Consider the following 19,529-nt stretch of genomic DNA (forward strand, 5'->3'; position numbering starts at 1 on the left):
GAAGGCAGGTACTGCCATTCTATCTAGTTCCTGTGTTTTCTCTTTTCTTCCGTTGCGATGACAACGCACATCTGTAATTCTGTACTGAAGAGGCTGAGACAGGCAGTTCCCTGGAGCTAGCAATTAGGGAGGACTCCTAAGATCTACCTCTGACCTGTGTGTGCACACAAGTGCACAAACACGTTTACACAAACACAAAACACTTTTTCCCCCTGAAGATTATACTGGCTGAACCAAGTTCTGATTTATCTATCCTAGATAACCCAGTTAAATATTGTGTGGATAATCACTGTGTTTTACAGCCTTGGCTGTGCTCATAAAGTTAGGATTCCTTCCACATGCTTCTAACAGTTCCTTCAACATGGAGCTGCCTTGGACAGCACTCTTCGTGAGTACTGTCCTCCTGGGTCTTTCATGCCAGGGCTCTGACTGGGAATCTGACAGAAATTTTATTTCAGCCGCTGGTCCTCTAACAAATGACTTAGTGCTTAATCTGAACTATCCGCCGGGAAAGCAGGGCTCTGATGTGGTATCCGGTAACACCGACATCTACATCTGCCAGCAGCCACTGCCCTCTTTCTTGTCTCAGTATTTCAGCAGTCTTCGTGCCAGCCAGGTTACCCATTACAAAGTTCTTCTGTCATGGGCACAACTTCTCCCAACTGGAAGCTCCAAGAATCCAGACCAGGAAGCAGTGCGGTGCTACCGACAACTCCTCCAGTCCCTGAAGGATGCCCAGCTTGAGCCCATGGTGGTCCTGTGCCACCAGACGCCACCCACCAGCAGCGCCATCCAGAGAGACGGGGACTTTGCTGACCTCTTTGCTGACTATGCCACATTGGCTTTTCAGTCCTTTGGGGACCTTGTTGAGATCTGGTTCACCTTCAGTGACTTGGGGAAAGTGATCACGGATCTTCCCCACAAAGGTCTGAAAGCTTCTGCTCTTCAAACCCTCAGCAATGCCCACAGGAGAGCCTTTGACATTTACCACAGAAAGTTCTCATCTCAGGGTGAGTACACACTGACATGGTGACGTTCTCTCCCACCTGTGCACTTCCAGGAGACCCCCCCATCCCACTGCTGCCAGATCTAAGCACTGCTGAGATTCAGTAATGGGACCATTCCCAAAGGGGACACAAATGTGCCCTGCATTTGTCTGAAACATCTTTTCTCTTTCTTTGAGATAATGTCTCTTGTAGCCTAGGCTGGCTCACTGTGTGGCCGAGAGATAACTTTGAACGCCTTATCTTCCTGACTTCACCTCCTGAATTCTGAGATGACAGGATTATGCCAGCACATCCAGTTTTATTCAGTGCTGAGCTAAAATCCAGGGCTTGTGTATGCCAGGCAAGCCCTCAAACCACTAAGCCTTATCCCGTGCTACTGTAAATTATGTGTGCGTATGTATATATATGTATATGTATGTATGTGTGTATATATATGTGTGTATGTATGTGTGTATATATGTATGTGTGTGTACATGTATATGTGTGTGTATATATATGTTTATTTTGTTTTATGTATATGGGTGTTTTGTCTGCATGTATGTCTGAGCACCATGTGCAGGACAATCCCCTTGGATCCCCTGGAACTGGAGTTACAAAGAGTTGTGAGCTGCCACGTGAATGTAGGAATTAGACCTGGGTCATCCGGAAGGACCGCCGGTGCTCTTGACTGCTCCCTTCTAAAACCCTCCCTTGGGGTCAAGTCTGTGTAACTGTCTTTCTCTGTCCTTTGGAGGGAAGGTTACAAAGTCATGAGTCTTCCCACATTCTTCACCCCTAACTAATTAATTATGCTGCAGTGACTATCCCCATGTATATCTTGCCCACTCACTCACAAATTCTTTTTGCTAGGGCCTTCAAATTGAAATTAGCCAGATGTGGTGGTTCATGCCTATAAATCTCATACTTGAAAAAATGAGCAGGATGATTGTAAGCCTGGTGTGCAAATCTCTGAATTCAAGAGCAGCCAGGATTACATAGTGAGATCCCCATCCCTGCCCTGTAGGTAGGTAGGTAGATAGATAGATAGATAGATACATAGATACATAGATAGATAGATAAAAAAATCAATGTGTTAAAATATGTGCTTTCTTTAAGACCTCAAAGCATAGCACTATATATACCAATTGCTACAATGTTGCCATTCTGTTCTGTTCTGCCAATTTTAAATGCTTCTGTTATATATAGTGTGAATATAAAGAAGTTAACTTTTAGCTAGTCCTCATGCCCAAGCCTTTAATCCCAGCGCTTGGAGGCAGAGACAGGTGGATCTCAGAGTTCAAGGCCAGCCTGGTGAGTTCCAAAGAAGCCAGAACTTCACGTAGTGAGTAGTGAGACCCTGTCTTCTTCAAAAAGGTTTGTGTTAAAAAATTTAAAAACTAGTGCTGGAGAGATGGCTCAGCGGTTAAGAGTACTGTCTGCTCTTCCAGAGGTCCTGAGTTAAATTCCCAGCAACCACATGGTTGCTCCCAACCATCTGTAATGGAATCCAGTGCCCTCTTCTGGTATGTCTGAAGAGAGCAACAGTGTATTTACATGAATAAAATAAATGCATCTTTTTAAAAAAAATTTTTAAAAACTAGCCAAGTGTGGTGGTACACACCTTTAATTTCAACATTCAGGAGGCAGAGGGCAGTTCGTGGCCAGCCTGGTCTACAAAGTGAGTTCTCGTACAGTCAGGCCTAACCCTGTATCTAAAAACAAAACAAACAAAAAACCCAAACCAACAAACGAAAATTTGAAAACTAAAATATAGAAGCCTTTTTTAAAAAAAAGACTGTGGGCTGGAGAGATGGCTCAGCGGTTAAGAGCCCCGACTGCTCTTCCAGAGGTCCTGAGTTCAATTCCCAGCAACCACATGGTGGCTCACAACCATCTGTAAAGAGATCCGATGCACTCTTCTGGTGTATCTGAAGACAGCTACAGTGTACTTATATATAATAAATGAATAAATAAATCTAAAAAAAAAAAAAAAGACTGTGTCTCTTTCCAGAGCCTTGGTGGGCCTAGAACTTGCTATGTGAGCCAGCCTGGCCTTGAAGTAGCAGAAATCTTCTTGCCTCTGCTTTCTGAGTGCTGGGTTAAAGGTGTGTACTACCATGCTGGCCTGAAATCTTTCTTCAAAAAGGAACTCAATAGTCAGACAGAACTCAATAGCAAGACAAACTATAATTCAATTTTTTATTGAAAAAAAAAACTGTCATACAATATATTCTGATCACAGTTTACCTGTTACCCAGCACCTTCTCACCTACATACTGACCCAATTCCCTGCCCTTTCTCCTTAAAACAAGGAATATACACGTACAACAAAGGCCACAGAAACAAAAAACAAAAGACCAATAAGGCAAAAAAAAAAGTTCAGAGTACTATGAGACAAAAAGTTTACAAAGTATCATTGAGTTCCTTCTGTGTTAGCCTGCTGTCAGCAAGGGGCCTATTCTGAAATGTGGTTAGTATACCCAGTGAGACAGACACCATTGGAGAAAAAGTTTCCCTTTGTAAGCAGGAACCAATTGCAGATAGGTTCTTGGTTAGGCGTGGGACCTCCTGCCTACTGAGCCCTCAGTGCTGGGAACCCCACCTCATCAGGCCTGAGCCTTCGAAGCCCTTTGTGAATCCAACAGTCCTGTTGTGCCTGGAAGACACTGTTTCTTCACAGTCATCCCTCACCCTTGGCTCTTACACTCCTTCCACCTCCTCTTCCACACATCCCTGAGATTGAGGGGAATAATTCCATCTGAATTACACAATGGGAACTAGAGAGACTTCTTGGCAGTTTAGAGCACTTGCTACTTTTCCAAAGGACCAAGCTTGGATCCTAGCACCCTATCAGCTCACAACTGCTTATAATTTCAGTTCCAGGGGGATCCAACACCCTCTTCTGGTCTCCAAGGGCCCTTGTACACATATGGCAAGGCAAACAATGAAGCACACACACATGTGAATGAAAATAAACCTTTTTAAATGAGCAGAATTGCTCAGCAGGTAAGTGTGTGTTGCTGGCATACGCAACAGCCTGAGTTCTGTCTCTGGAACTCACAGGGGAAGGAGGAACAGTTCTCCAGAGTTGTCCTCTGACCCCTACACATATGCCCTTGCATGTGCACTCCTGTACTCATACATATCACATACATCATGATGATGATGATGAAGATGGATGGATGGATGGATGGATGGATGGATGGATGGATGGATGACAGACAGACAGACACTCAAATTTTTAAATGAACAGTGTGGTTGTGACTATAGCTAGCTGGTAGAGTGCTTGCCAAGAATGCAGGAGGCCCTGGTTTCATCCCCTGCATTGCATAGGTGACATCGTATAAGGCACAGTGACATAAGTCTTAACGCAAGCACTGAAAAGGTGGAAGCAGACTGACCAGAAGTTCAAGGTCACCTTGGGGGCGCATGAGATCTGGACTCATAAATTAGGTCATTAATTATTAATTTATTAATTAAATTATTAATTAAACCAACAAGTGCAATAAGCATTGAGCATGAGACTGTAGTTAGGTCAGTAGAGCTCTTATGTAGCCTGCACAGAGCCCTGGGCTACATTCCCAGCATGGCATACCCCAGGAAATGGAAGCAAGAAAGAGGAATGAGAACTTAAGGTCACTCTCAGTTACATAGCAGGTTCAAGGCCAACCTGGGTTACAAGAAACAAGGAAAAAGGTAAGGAGGAAAGAAGAACTTTTTTTTTTTCTTCCAAAACAGTGACTCACGGTGTAACTCTAGCTATCTTTTTTTTTTTTTTTTTTTTTTTTTGTGTTGGTGGGGTTTTTTTGGGTTTTTTTTCTTTTTTTTTTTTTTTTTTTTTTCGGAGCTGGGGACCGAACCCAGGGCCTTGCGCTTGCTAGGCAAGCGCTCTACCACTGAGCTAAATCCCCAATCCTCTATCTATCTTTTGAACTCACTATGTAGACCAACCTGGCCTTGAACTCACGGACATCCTGCCTTTCAAATGCTGGGACTAAAGGTGTGTGTTACTATACCCTGTCAGAAAGGGGTGCGGGGCTGGGGATTTAGCTCAGTGGTAGAGCGCTTACCTAGGAAGCGCAAGGCCCTGGGTTCGGTCCCCAGCTCCGAAAAAAAGAACCAAAAAAAAAAAAAAAAAGAAAGGGGTGCGGGGAGGAAGGAGGACAAACAAACTCACAGCAACAGGAAGCAGGAGCTGGATGTGGGGCCAGGTTTGTGTGTTTGAGGCCAGTCGGGGGTGAATGGTAAGACCTTATCTTAAATCCTACCGTCCAGAAACGGGCTAAGGACATTCGTAGTCACGTCCCCAATGTAGAGGGCAAAGCAGCAAAACATACGAAGCCCCAGTAACCACTGGGGAAGTGCAAATCAAGCCCGTGATGAGTGTCTGCTTCATACCCACAAGGATGGCTCTGAGGCAAGGACCTGAAGGAAAGTGAAGGCTTGGGCTTTGCTGTGCAGAGTGTCGTGTGGTGCACCGGGAAGCACCCCAGCTAACACCAGGAAACGCACACGCACTCGCACACGCACTCGAACACGCACTCGCACACTCCGCAAACAACCCACAGATAGAGTTGATGATGCTGGCTGCCCATGATCAAGTCGTGCGTGTTGAAAGGTTGCATGGGCTGGGAACACACCATCCCATCCATGTGTGCTGATGCAAGCTTGATTTAATTATGGAAATCTAAAGGTTGTAGTGGGGCCCACTGGGCCAGTCACTCAATAACCAGGGACAGCTTTATCTTATCAGAACGAAGACTGCCTCCCAGAGACAGTCGATACTCCAAGCTTTTCAAAGTTCCTCTGTGCATAGGCCAGGGGTGCAGCTCAGTGGTATGGTACTCGTCCAGCTTGTGAGAGGCCCTGGGGCCAATCCCTAATGCCGGAGCAAACTCCAGGGCTGTGCTCAGGAGTGTCTGAATGCTGTAGGGAAGTGAGTGTCCTACAGTTTCACCCGAACACTAGTTTTACTCCATTTCTTTTGGTTTCCAGACCACAGAGCCGAGCAACTTCTCTGTGTGGCTCCAATTTTAGTCTTAATGCTTGAAGGAATCAAATGCTACCGAGTGTGTGTGCTTGTGAGCACATTTGTAAAGGGCAGAGGACAACCTCAGGTATCATTCCTCAAGGTCAGAGGTTAAGAGCACTGACTGCTCTTCCAGAGGTCCTGAGTTCAATTCCCAGCAACCACATGGTGGCTCACAACCACCTGTAATGGGATCTAATGACCTCTTCTGGTGTGTTTGAAGAGGTGTCTTCACGGTGTACTTACATACATTAAATAAATAAATAAATAAATCTTTTTTTTTTTTTTTTTTTTTTTTTTTTTGGAACTGGGGACCGAACCCAGGGCCTTGCACTTGCTAGGCAAGCGCTCTACCACTGAGCTAAATCCCTAACCCCATAAATAAATCTTTTAAAAAAGAGAGAGAAACCCTATCTCAAAAAAAAAAATCTTATTTTGTTTATTGTTAGTGTGTATGTGTATAAGTCAAAGGATAACATTAGGAGTCTCTCCTTCTACTATGAATTCCGAGGTTGAATTTAGGTTATCAGTTCACAGCAAGCCCTTTGACACACAGAACCGACTCACTAGCCAAACACCTTGTGTCTTAAAATATGGTCTCTCGGGCTGGAGAGATGGCTCAGTGGTTAAGAGCACCGACTGCTCTTCCCGAGGTCCTGAGTTCAAATCCCAGCAACCACATGGTGGCTCACAACCATCTGAAATGAGATCTGATGCCCTCTTCTGGTGTGTCTGAAGATAGTGACAGTGTACTCATAATATATAATAAATAAATAAAATATTTAAAAAAAAAAAAAAAATATGGTCTCTCACTGGCCTGGAACTCACTAAGTAGACTATGCTGGCAGACCAGAAAGACTCAGGGTCCACCAATCTCTGCCTTCCCATATTGGGATCACACACATATACTACTGCCCCTGGCTTACTTCCACAGATGCTGGTCCTGTCTTAGTCAGGTTTCCACTGCTGTGACAATGAGATGTGACCTAAACTCAAGTTACGGAGAAAAGGGTTTGTTTGGCTTACACTCCACATTCAAAGACGTTAGGACGGGAACTCGAACGGAGGATCCTAGAGGCAGGAGCTGATGCAGAGGCCATGAAGGGGTGCTGCCTACTGGCTTGCTTCCTTTCCATGGCTTGTTCAGCCTGCCCTACCCAGGGATGGCACCCCCACAATGGGCTGGGCCCTCCTCCATTGATCACTAATTGAGAAAATGCATTACAGCTGGATCTCATGGGGGCATTTCCTCAACCAAGGCTCCCTCCTCAGTAATGACTCTAGCATGTGTTAAGTGATACAAAACCAGCCAGTACAAGTCCTCATGTTTGAGAGGGAATCACTTCACCAACTGAGCCCAGCTCTAGCGTTCTCAAGGAACACAGAATTACAGGATGTACGTACATATGCCAGTTAGACAGTAAGGCACGCATCTGAGAAGCCCAGCCTAGTGCATGACTGTCTCTCAAAGCCACCTAAGGACCACAGGATCAGAATGACGCAGATAGAAAGCTTGTGTTAAGGTTTGTGTTCCTGGCTCAGGACAGAGCTGAATCAGTAGAGTGCTTGCCTGACATTCCGAAGACCCTACTTCAATCCCCAGGACTGGATAAACCAGGCCTGGTGGGGCCTACCTACAGTCTCAGCTTGGGAGGTGAAGGTGAGGAGGATCAGAAGTTCAAGGTCACCCTTGTCTGAGCAGTTTAATCCCCAGCACCTATATCAAGTGATTCCAGCTCCAGGGGATCCAACACTGGCCTCTGGACATCTGTATGTGAGTCGCATAGACTCACATGGACACGGAATGTACACATAAATAAACACGTATGTGTTCTTGTGCCCATCCATCTCTTGACTCTAAATCTGAAGATGGGTCTTAACGTTGGCTTTCTGCTTTCTTCTTTGTTTTTTTAAGACTGGGTTTCTCTAGGTAGCCCTGGCTGTCCTGGAACTCACTGTGTAGACCCAGCTGGCTTTGAACTCAGAGATTTGCCTGCTTCTACCTTTTGAGTGCTAGGATTAAAGATGTGCACCATCATCCCCCAGACACACACACACACACACACACACACACACACACACACACACACACACACACACACCTACAGCAATATTCTGGGGTACACAAAGCTTGAGAACCATGGCCATGCTCCTTGAGATGAAATGAAAAAGTCACATACATCAGATTTTCCTGTTTCTCCCTCAAGTCACAGCAGCTGCACTGAGGGCAAAGAAACAGCAGTTTCCTGGGAGCCCCGGCCTTCAGGTTTGGTTTGGTTTGGTTTGGTTTGAGGTATTCCTGATTGGCCAGGAATATAATTGGGGATATAGTGAGGGTGACCTTGAACTTCTGATCCTTCACTTCTCAAGTCCTGGGGTCACAGGCACATGCCATCACACCTGCGTTATACAGTACTGGTGGCCACTGCAAAGCCCAGAGCCCTGTGCCTTTAAATAGAATTTAGAGGCTGGCTCAGCAGTTAAGAGCACTGGCTGCTCTTCCAGAGGACCTGAGTTCAATTCCCAGCAACCACATGGTGGCTCACAACCATCTGTAATGGGATCCGATGCCCTCTTCTGGTGTGTCTGAAGATAGCAACAGTGTACTCATATACATAAAATATATAAAATAAAATAAATTTATAAATATAATTAGAAAGGGGTTCTCTTGCCACCTTCAGATAATTCTTTTTATTCTGAGTCTTATGAGTGCTCTGTATGGCAAACATTCATATTCATAACAAAACAGTCTTTAGTCAGGCACGGTGATTCGAGAGTTTACTCCAAGCACACAGGAGGCAGGGGCACGAAGACCTCTGTAAGTTCAATTCCAGGACAGTTAGAGTCACGAGGTGAGACTGTGCCCCCCCCCCCAAAAAAAGACAAATAAAGGATGAAATAGTCCCTTGAAGAGACGTGGTGGGTTTGGACCACTTTGTTTTTGGAAGTCTATCAGTCCCCTAGAGGCAAGCCAGAGAAGAGATCTGTTCAAAGAGCCTCGGCCTCCCTCAGCCTTCGCTCACTCTCTGTCTGGTTGCAGGGGGAAAGCTGTCTGTGGTCCTGAAGGCTGAAGATATTCCAGAGCTTCTGCCAGATCCAGCATTGGCTGCTCTCGTCCAGGTAGGCCAGCATCTGTAATGGCTCAGGAGATCTTGATTGTATTCATCGAGATTAAGGCTCAGTATGAACACAGCAGGAGGCCGCTCAGTGGCAGCGGGCAGGTTTATTTCTGAGGAAGCCTGAAATGGGCTGTCATCCAGGAGACAAGACAGTGGCCTTCTGTCACCAGGAGGTGTTTACTAGGGATAGGGAGGTGGGTTAGTCAAAGGGCTGAGCTTGGGTTTGGCCAGATTTATTAACTGTTGATCTAGGACATCACACGCATGGTACTCTTGTCGGCTGGATGTCGATGACTTAGAGAAACTGAAACTGTTCGTCACGGCCAGGGGTGGTGAGTGCCTAGGCTGCGATGTAACCCCAGGAGTGCGGCTACTTAGGCCGGAATGGGGCTGCCTCCAAGGTAAGGTGGTCATATTCTTGTTCTCTCAGTTATGTGGGCCAGGTGGCCTCGAACTCACAGAGACCCACTTGCCTCTGTTTCCCAAGGTGCTAGGATTAAGGTGTGCACCAGCACACCTGGATAGAGCATGCTTTTTTAATTGTTAAAAGTGAGGATTTTTTTTAATTTGTTCCTTTGCATTTTTTTTTAACTTTGAATTTTTGAGATAGGGTCCCGTGTGTCTGAGAACTCAGCAGAAGAGGATCTTGGACTTCTGACCCCCCGCCCCACCTCCTGAATGCTACATCCTGATTACAGGCGTGTGGCACATGCCTGGTCTGTGCGGTGCTGGGCACGCACCCCCGACGACCCTGCTACAAACCCAGCTCTGGTTTGCCGTCTCCACAAATTCTTCCAAGCAGCGTCTACTCCCGAGATATCAGCTCCCTTAAAAAGGAAATCTATGCTTCATCCCTAGCCCTCCATCTGTCGGGCCTTAGCTTGGCTCTGTTAAGAAGCCAGAGTCCAGGCAGGCATGGTGGAGCTCAGAGAGTTTGAGGCCAGCCTGGTCTACATCCGGCACTGAAGGCCAACCAGGTGCACATAATGAGAACAAAGGTTCTTTGGGACCCTCATGGTAGAAGGAGAGAGCTGGGCCCCTGCACCTTGTCATCTTACCTTACATGTGTACTGTGACCTACGCATGCCCACACACAGAGGAAAGCTCACTAAGTATACTAGCTTTAAAGTACACTTCTTAGAGTACCCATCTGATTTACGGTCTGTGTGCCTTTTAAACTACAGCTTATCTTTGGTTTAGTTTGGTCTTGAAACGCGGTCTCCCTGTGTAGCCCAGGCTAAACTCTTGATCATCTAGCGTCTGCTTTCTGAGGTCTGGGGTTTATATGCCTGACTTTACTATATTTTGTTTTGTTTTGAGACAGGGTCTCACTAAGTAGCCCAAGATGGTCTCAAATTTGGTCAGTCTTCTTGTCTCAGCCTCTGAGTGCTAAGACTGCCTCTAAGGAAGTTCCTCGAGTATTAATATTCAGTCATTTACTTGTTTATTCATTTTGTTTTTGGGAAAGGGTCATATGTATCTTGGGGTAGCCTGAAAGTCACTGCATAGCTGAAGATGCTCTTCAACTCCTGATCCTCCTGCCTTTACCTCTCAAGTGCTGGGAGTATAGGCATGAACCACCATACCCAGTTTGTAACACGCTAGGGATGGAACCCAGGTCTTGATGCATGCTAGGCAAACAGTCTGCCAACTGAACCATATCCCCCTAGCCAAGGTCTCCACCTGTGTAAGCACACAGCTCCCAGGGGAAAGTACCTCAGGTTGAGAGAGGAGCTCTGGTAGGAGGACACTCTTGTGTGGATGTTAACAACAAAAGAATTTTATTGGACAAATTGACAGAGGCTGAGCAGGAGGGATAGCAGTACAAGGCAGGCATCATGTAAGGATGGGAAGCCAGCATAAGAAACACACAGGGCAAATCAGGAAGTGAATCCAGAGTCAGAGAGATAGGTATCCGCCGTGCAGGCCCATTGGAGGCCCTGGCTTTGCACTGAGTAGGGTGGGAGTAGAGAGAACCCATGCTCTGTGCAGGGTTCATCTCAAACCTCCATGCTGCCTGCATGGGTGAGATAGCAGTTCAAAGGCTGTTGTTGGGGAAGCATTTTTATGATCAGCCCTTTGGTCTCCTGATAGCAACTATCACTGTTTACAAATTAATTTAGATGGCCTTTAGTCAGCAGGAAATTTGTTTATCCCAACCCTTATCATGCATGGATTTCAAGTTCCTGAGTTGGCAACCGTGAAATCTGGTCCCTCACACATATGGCCCAGGACAAGGCAGTTGTCAGCATACACACTGCAGAATGCTGTCCCACATTGCCTTGCCGCCAAAGCAGGTCAAAGTTCTCCTGCTTAGATGATTTTAAAAAGTTATACTCAATAGGGCTAAGTATGGAGGTTAACGAGTCGGTGGAGTGCTTGCCTGGCACACATCAGTCCCTGGCTTCTATCTCTAGTACAGCCAACTGGGCACGGTGGCAGAAACCCATAAGCCCAGTTCTCGGGATGTAGAGGCAAGAAGACTAGGAGTTCTAGATCATCTAAACTACACAGTGAGTTTAAGGCTAGCCTGAGCTACATGAAACCCTGTCCCTCCCACAAAAAGGGAAGGCAGTGAAGGGAGAAAGGGAAGAGAGGGGACAGGAGGAGAGAGGAGGAGAGGGGAGAAGGGGGCGGTGAGAGACCGGAACAGCCTGCTTAGGTAGAACTGGCCTAGGGACTTTGAAAGTGTCCCAAGTTCCCAGGTGAATCTCATTCGTGAGCCCTGAGCCTCCCTAGTGCTGGCTTTTCTTACAGCCCTTATAATTCTCTGCTTTTTCTTCACGTGTTCAATATACTCACCCTCCTTCTTAAGCTGTGTATCCAAGTCTTAATCTACCTGTGGCTGCGAGTGTCTCTACCCCCTGTACCTGGTGAGTGGCTCCATGCCTGTGTCTTGTACACACCTGACAACAGAAACAAGCATGCAGAATGTGTGTGGGAGGCTTAGTGACACACTCTCCTGGAGCCAGCCTGGGGAACCTGGTGAACACTAGGGGTCATTTGATGAGGAGAGCACTGGGGAGACAGTGATGGGTTGGGTTCAGGTCCCGGGCAGCGATGAGCTCATGAGATCCCAGCAAGGAGAATAATTGAGTGGCCAGCCAGGCATGTGGAGGCAGGGGTGTGTGCACGTGCGTGTGTGCGTGTGTATGTGTGTGACTCACATTGTTGTGATCTTCTTTTTAGAATCTGAATTTTAAATTTTCAAGCACATGCCAGGCAGAGAGCCCTTTCTTTTCCATTTTGATTATGTTTGTACTCTGTGTACATGTGTGCAAGTGTGTGTTACATGTGCAAATGCACCATCCTGTGCCTCCGGGTGCTTGTGGAGGCCAGAGGTCAACATTGGCGTCTTCCCTTGTCACGGTCCACCCCTCCCCTCCCCTGAGGCAAGGTTTCTATCTCTGAACGTGGCACTCACTGACTCAGCCAGGCTGGCCGGCCACTGAACCCCCCATCCACCTTCCCTGATCTCCCAGAATTCAGTTAAAGTCATACTCTTGGGCAGAGCACGGAAAACATGCTTTTAGCCTCAGCACTTGGTAGGCAGAGGCAGGCAGATCTCTATGAGTTCAAGGTCAGCCTGGTCTACTTAAAGAATCCCAGGCCAGCCAAGTACTGCACAGAGACAAGCAGTAGTGAAACAAAACAACAAGACTCACCCTTGGATTTCAGGCCTGTACTGAGGCTCAGAACTCACAGAGAGAACTTACTGACGGAGCCCTTTCTCCAGCTCCTCCCTCTACTGTCACTTTTCCTTTTTTGAGACAGGATTTTCTGCATAGTCCTGGCTGTCCTAGAACTCATTCTGTATGCCAGGCCGGCTTTGAACTCAGAGATCAACTTGGCTCTGTATCCCAGGTGCTGGGATTAAGGTGTGCGCCACTACTGCCTGGCCCTCCTTTTCCTTCTTTCCTTTTACAAAAATGTATTACGTTGTGTGTGTGTGTGTGTGTGTGTGTGTGTGTGTGTGTGTGTGTGTGTGTGTGTGTCTGTGTCTGTGTGTGTGTCTGTGTCTGTGTGTCACTGTACAGGTATGCACATGCCATGGTACTTATGCGGATGTCAGAGGATAACTTTGAGGGGTCTCAGTTCTGTCATGTGGGATCTGGGGGTAGATCAGGCCACAGATTTGATGGCATGTGCCTTTATCCTCCGAGCCAACCCTCTATTCTCCTCTTCCTCCTCTTCCTCCTCTTCCTTCTCCTTTCCCTCCTCCCCTTCAAGACAAGATTTCATGTTGCACAAGCTGGCCTTGAACTCACTAGGTAACCGAGGACGAGAATGCTGAATTACAGACGTGCACCGCCATGCTCTGTTTACGTGGTGCACCCTTCCTACTGAGCTACACACTCAGCAGGGCCAGAGTCCCTAACCAGAGTATGGGTTAGAGCATGGCTGATCGGGACTCTGTAGCTTGTGCTCTTTGCTAGTAAACTAGTCAAGCCAGGGTTGACTGGTGAGGACTTCAAACTATGACCTGAAGTTAAAACCAAACCCCAGCCCCGAGAGGGTCCCCAGATATCACAAAGGTCAAAGGGGAGTGTGCTGCCTGGGGCACAGGGAGCTCCAGATGCTGATTCCCTCCCTCGGTGCACCCCACACCCAGCACACCCATTTACACACTTACTATCTAACCACACGTTCCCGCTGGGGCACTAGGTGTTCACGTGCACACACATCCCAGAGTTCTCCCAGGGAATCCCAAGATCAAGCTCAGTCACGGGGAGAGTCACAACTCATTCCTGAACAGGACCTTGTTCCTAATGGCGTGATTTCCTTACTTCTAGGGCTCGGTGGATTTCCTCTCTCTTGATTTGTCTTACGAATGCCAAAGCGTGGCGACTCTTCCACAGAAGCTGAGTGAACTGCAGGTAATGTGAGCCCCTTTCCATCTTGATGGTGAGTGGCAGAGACTCTGGACAGCTTTTTAGAAATGGGATGCTTTGACTAAGGCATGGGCTGAACCTTCAGCTTGCTCAATCAGGCCTGCTGAGCCTGAGATGGGCTCGCCGTGAGCTTGACATAGGCTCGCTGTGGACTCTGTGGCTCCTCAGTTGATAGTCTGCTTGCCTGGAATGTGCAAAGTCCCGAGTCCCGTCCTCAGCATGGCAGAAACCAAGTGTGTTAATAGAGGTAGAGGCAGGAGGATTAGGAGTTAGCAGAATTATTCTCAACTAAACATTGAGTTCAAGGCCAGCCTGGGCTACATGCGACCCTGTTTGAGAGAGAGGCATGGGGAAGAGAGGCCATCAGCACAAGCAGTCATGAGGAAAGGTATATGCGGAAGCCATCAGACCAGGACCACCAACAAAACACTCTTAAGTGGCATTAAACATATCAGCCTCAAGATAATTCTCCCTCACACCAAAGACACTGAAGGGGGGGAAGAGGGAGGGAAAGAAAGACTTCGGGAGTCCGTGTCTCCTAGAAACACCGCATGCTACAACCGTAACATCTCACCAACGTGACTGCTGAAACGTGAGATCAACAAGGACAACAGCAACGGATGTTCAAAACCGGAGAAGAGCCCACGAAGCCTCAACTCCGCACCAAGATCTGCAGGCGGCTGAGCAGAGCTGGGGTGGGAGAGGGGTCGTCCCCAGAGAACTCACCAACTGACAGTCCCGTGCAAATGGTCACCTGAGAGCACACTGACGGACCTGTGTAAATAGTCAGCGCTGCAAACGTGCATACGGTCTAAGGACTCAACAGGTTATATTTATATATGTATATAATGCATACATGCTGATAAGAAAGAGGCTGAGGGGTTGGGATTTAGTCAGGTGGTAGAGCGCTGCCGGCAATGACAGCTGATAAGTCCCCAGCTCCAAAAAAAAAAAAAAAAAAAAAAAAAAAAAAAAAAAAGAACCAAAAGAAAGAGGCTGGAAGAAAAGGAAAGGAAGAAGTGTTATAATGAAATAACAATCTCAAAAGATAATGACACCAAAAGACTAGAGCGAAGGCAGCCACACGTGCTGAGGTCCTAACAGTGTCAGTGCCTTGACTCTTCAGAACAGCAAGTGTGTGTGTTTCCGTGTGACTGTGTCACCTTTCTGTAAGTGCATGCGCCTCGTGCTGTGAGGGAAGGGTGTCCGCCTGTAGCACAGAGGCCAGAAGAGGGCATCACATCCCTTGGAGCTGGAGCCACATGTTTGTGGGAGACCTTACACAGGTGCTGGGGTCTGAACTCCAGTCCCTGTGATTGTGAAGTCGGCGCTCTTAACCGTGGAGTCAGCAATGTGACCTCTTCTGTGACTTTTATTATGGAGAGTTTGAAACAAGTCCAAAGTACAAAGAGAAGAATAGAAACACCTATGCAACCGGGGCTACCTTGTTCAGCTGTGGTCAGTTTGTTTGCCTATTCTTTTCTCATTCCCTTTCGAAAATATAGTGTGTGTGTGAGTGGGGGGTGGTTATATAGCCCAGGCTGGCCTCCTGTAGCTAACTTTGAACTGCTAATCCTGCCTCCATGTCCCATGCTGGGATTATAGGCCTGCACCACCACACCCAGTTTATGTGCTACCAGGATGGAGCCCAGGGCTTCATGTGTGCCAGACAGACCACTCAACCCCACAAACCAGAATGCCCCAAACCCCAAAGCCAGGGATGCTTATGAACATAGTGGCGGTGGCTTCCTGGTGAAACTTCTTGGGTAGCACAGGTTCTTGACACGAGCACCTTGCTCTTGACCCTAATGTGGCTGCTGGCTCATGAGGTGCCCTGTGAAAGGGACTGCTGTGGGTCACTTCCTCTGGGCAGGGTTGGTGAGCGATGGTCTTTGACTGGTGTCTTTTTCCCTCAGAGCCCAAGTCACTGTCCTAGGGCATCTCACCGGTTCCCATTGCTAAAGGCACACTTGTTGGTCTTTGTCTCTTCTAGAACCTTGAGCCAAAAGTGAAAGTTTTCATCTACACCCTAAAACTTGAGGACTGCCCAGCAACCGGGACGAGCCCCTCCTCACTGCTCTTCAGCCTCCTGGAAGGTGACTGGACCAGCATGTGACAAGTGCTGAGCGATGTTCTGTACATTGGCTTGCTGGGTGGCAATACTGGAATCTGGGGTTCCCATGAGGGAGGAAAATGGCTGGACTGGGAGCCTACCAATAAGGCTAAGGTCCCTTGCCTTCCCTGACAGTGAGCTCCTACCGTCTGCCCCAAGACACTCAGAGGCTCTGTAGAGATGTCAAGATCTCTGTAGAGATGCCCAATACAGACAGGAAATCTTCAGGCTTCAGGTGGGAGCTGTGAGCATGGAAACAGCCTGTGTTCCCCTTACAGGTGCCCAGTGGCACCTAAGACGCTAAAAACTTCTAGGTGTGGGACCCGCTGTTCTACCCACTGTTCTAGAACTTACTATGTAGCCCAGGCAGGCCTTAGACTCAAGGATAGTCTTTTTGGTGTGTGTGTGTGTGTGTGTGTGTGTGTGTGTGTGTGTGTGTGTGTACACATATGGGTGCAGTTGCATGAGGAACACAGAAGAGGGTGTTGGATGTTCTGGAAATGGAGTTACCAGCAGTTGTGAGCCACCTGAAGTGGGTGCTGTGACCTGAACTCAGGTCTTCTAGAAGAGCAGATGACTCCTTAATGAGAGTCCAACCCCGTGCCCAGCTTTTTATGTGGTCCTGGGGACTGAGCTGGGCATCTCATGCTTACCAACAAGGCACTTTCCCAAGTCACTCCCCAGCCCTCTTTTTAAAATGTCTTCCTATCTGAGCACGGTGGTGCAACCTTCAATGCCAGCACTCAGGAGGTAGCGCAGGCAGATCTCTGAGTTTGAGTCTAGCCTGCTCCACAGCGTGAGCTCCAGACAGCAAAGGCTACAAACAAACCCTGTCTCAACAAAACGGTGAGAATCATTGCTGGGGTCCGGCTGGTTTTAGAATAAAGCAAACTGCATGTTTGTGCTTGATCTCACAGGCAGTCAACTAAACTTCTTTTCTTATAGCCATAAATAAAGACCAAGTCCAAACTGTTGGCTTTGATGTTAATGCATTCCTGAGCTGTACGTCCAGTTCTGAGGAGAGGTATGTATGTCACTTGCACAGTTAACTGTAAGAAACTGGCACTGTGGGCTCTGCTGTTCTTTACAAGGGCAGTCACCGGGGACCATTGTCTTTGTGTGTGTGTGTGTGTGTGTGTGTGTGTGTGTGTGTGTGTGTGCACGCGCCATGCCCAAATGAGCATACAGAGGTTAAAACAGGTATCAGACCCTTGCAACTGGAGTTCCCATGTGGGTGCTGGGAACTAAATCCAGGCCCTCTGCAAGAGCAGGAGTCGATTTTAACTCCTGAGCCTCTCCAGCCCTGTGCTGGCCCCTTGGAACAGCAAACAGATATAGCCATTAGCAGATGAGAGGAGGAGGCTCAGAGGGAAGGCTGCAGGGGAAGCAGCCCCTCCCTGTGAAGTATCTGGGCCCCCACAGTCTGCTTCCTCACTGTCCCGTTCTCCTAGGTGTACACAGCTAGCAGAGCTGGTATCTGAACCTGTGCCTTTTAGTTGAAGATACTGGGAAAAGTGGACGCGGCACGTGACAGAGGAAGCAGGCTATGGGGTCAGCTAGATGATTCAGTGGGTAAAGACGCTTCAGCCAAGCCTGGTGACCCGAGTGTCACTCCTGTGGCTCACATGTTAGAAGGAGATAACAGATAAAGTGTCCTGACTGCCACACATATGCAGTGTGTACATGTGTGCCCACGTGAGAGCACACCCGCACACCCGCGCGCACACACACACACGGCCTCTAAATAAATCAGTAAAATGTAGGACTAGCTGACGACTCAGAGGCAAAGGCCTTGGGTCACACTTCGCTTTCTGTTGCTGTGATAAACACTGAGCAAAGCAGCTTGGGGAAGAAGGTGTGTACTTCATCTTAGAGCTCACACTCCATCATGAAGGGAAGTCAGGGTGGGAACTCAAGGCAGGAACTGAAGCAGAGGCCACGGAGGAATGCTGCTCACTACTTCCCTTTCTGTGACTTGTTCAGCCCTCTCCCTCCCTCCCTCCCTCCCTCCCTCCCTTTCTTTCCTTCTCTCGAGCTATCTCTTGTTAAAGATTTATTTATATACTTTTAATTTAATCCTTTGTCTGCATGTATCCCTTGTAACTACAGTTACACAGTCTGAGCCCCCTGCCCCTCACCCCCCTGCCTGCTTTATTATCCTCCTGCCCAGAGGGCGTACGACCCACCGAGATATGGGTCCTCTCACACCCACCATTAAGAAGACGGTGCTCCGCCCCACTTGTGTAGAAGCCAGTCTGACAGAAGCATCTCCTCCGTGAAGGTTTCCTCTTCCCAGGTGACCCTAGCTTGCAGTCAAGTTGACAGAAACTAACCCTCACAGCAGGCAAGCCTCGTGACCTGACTGTGGTCTCAGGTCCCATGTAAACAGAAAAGAGAAGGGACTCCATGAAGCGGTCCACACACCACAACCAATAATAATAATAAAACTCGAAAAGTAAATAAATACAATAAATTTTTAAGGAGAAGGAAGAAGAGAAGCCAGTTAGGTATAGATCTAAGTAGTCCATGGCCGCTTCACAAACTAAGCTCCGGCCCAGGTTTTCAGTGTGGAGTGTGAAGCACCTTCCGCAGTGAATTCCACACCAGCAGAGCGATGCTGGGCACACACGGGAGAACCTGACTTCCTTTTCTGTGTCTGGGTGTTTGGCTGCTCAGTCTACCCCCTTTATGTGCATTGCCGGAAAAGTCCCGAAGAGGGCATGGAATCCCCTGGAACTGGAGTTAGACAGTTGTGAGCTGCCATGTGGGGTGCTGGGAGTGGAACCCAGGTCCTCTGGAAGAGCGGCCAGTGCTCTTAACCGCTGAGCCATCTCCCCAGGCCCTAGAATCTTAATCGTAAGGGTTGGGGATTTAGCTCAGTGGTAGTGCACTTGCCTAGCAAGTGCAAGGCCCTGTGTCCGGTCCTCAGCTCCGAAAAAAAAAAAATTGTAAACACACTTTGGGCTGGAAAGATCGTTCGTCTATAAAGTGCTTTCTCTGTGAACACGGGGGTCTGCGCTCCACCCACAGAACAAGCATAAAAGGCCAAGAACGGTAACACACAGCTGTCAGCCCGTGCTGAAGTCAGAGATGGATGGATCTGGGTGTAGCCAGTGTAGCCGGAGCAGTGAGCTCCGAGTTCAGTGAGAACCCTGTTGCAAATGAGGCCCCACATTGTCCTCTGACCTCACATCCATGTAATACACGTGCATACACGTGTACATTTCCATGTGCACACATGCATAGTTTTAAGAATTTAGAGCAGACTGGGTTTATCTTCACAGTTATACCATATTCAATTCTAAACAACGTGAAAGGCAGTGCTGGGACTCCTAAATTCCTTGGCTTATGGGGGCCTACCATGTGAACTGTACACACCCTGAGGGGACA

At 47.9% G+C, this 19,529-nt stretch overlaps 1 protein-coding gene across 1 annotated transcript in view; it reads left to right on the forward strand.

Moving 5' to 3' along the window:
• Positions 1-360: 360 nt before the first annotated feature.
• Lct (lactase) overlaps positions 361-19,529 on the forward strand; it is a 43,059-nt gene continuing 23,890 nt past the window's right edge. The window contains exons 1-5 of the mRNA XM_032915165.1: positions 361-1,010; positions 9,056-9,135; positions 13,928-14,011; positions 16,020-16,122; positions 17,085-17,163. Coding sequence (XP_032771056.1) covers positions 362-1,010; positions 9,056-9,135; positions 13,928-14,011; positions 16,020-16,122; positions 17,085-17,163 — 995 coding nt within the window. The 5' untranslated portion in view covers position 361. The remainder of the gene's footprint in view (positions 1,011-9,055; positions 9,136-13,927; positions 14,012-16,019; positions 16,123-17,084; positions 17,164-19,529) is intronic.

This window comes from Rattus rattus, chromosome 10, assembly GCF_011064425.1.
Source record: "Rattus rattus isolate New Zealand chromosome 10, Rrattus_CSIRO_v1, whole genome shotgun sequence".
In the NCBI taxonomy this organism is placed as follows: Eukaryota; Metazoa; Chordata; class Mammalia; order Rodentia; family Muridae; genus Rattus; species Rattus rattus.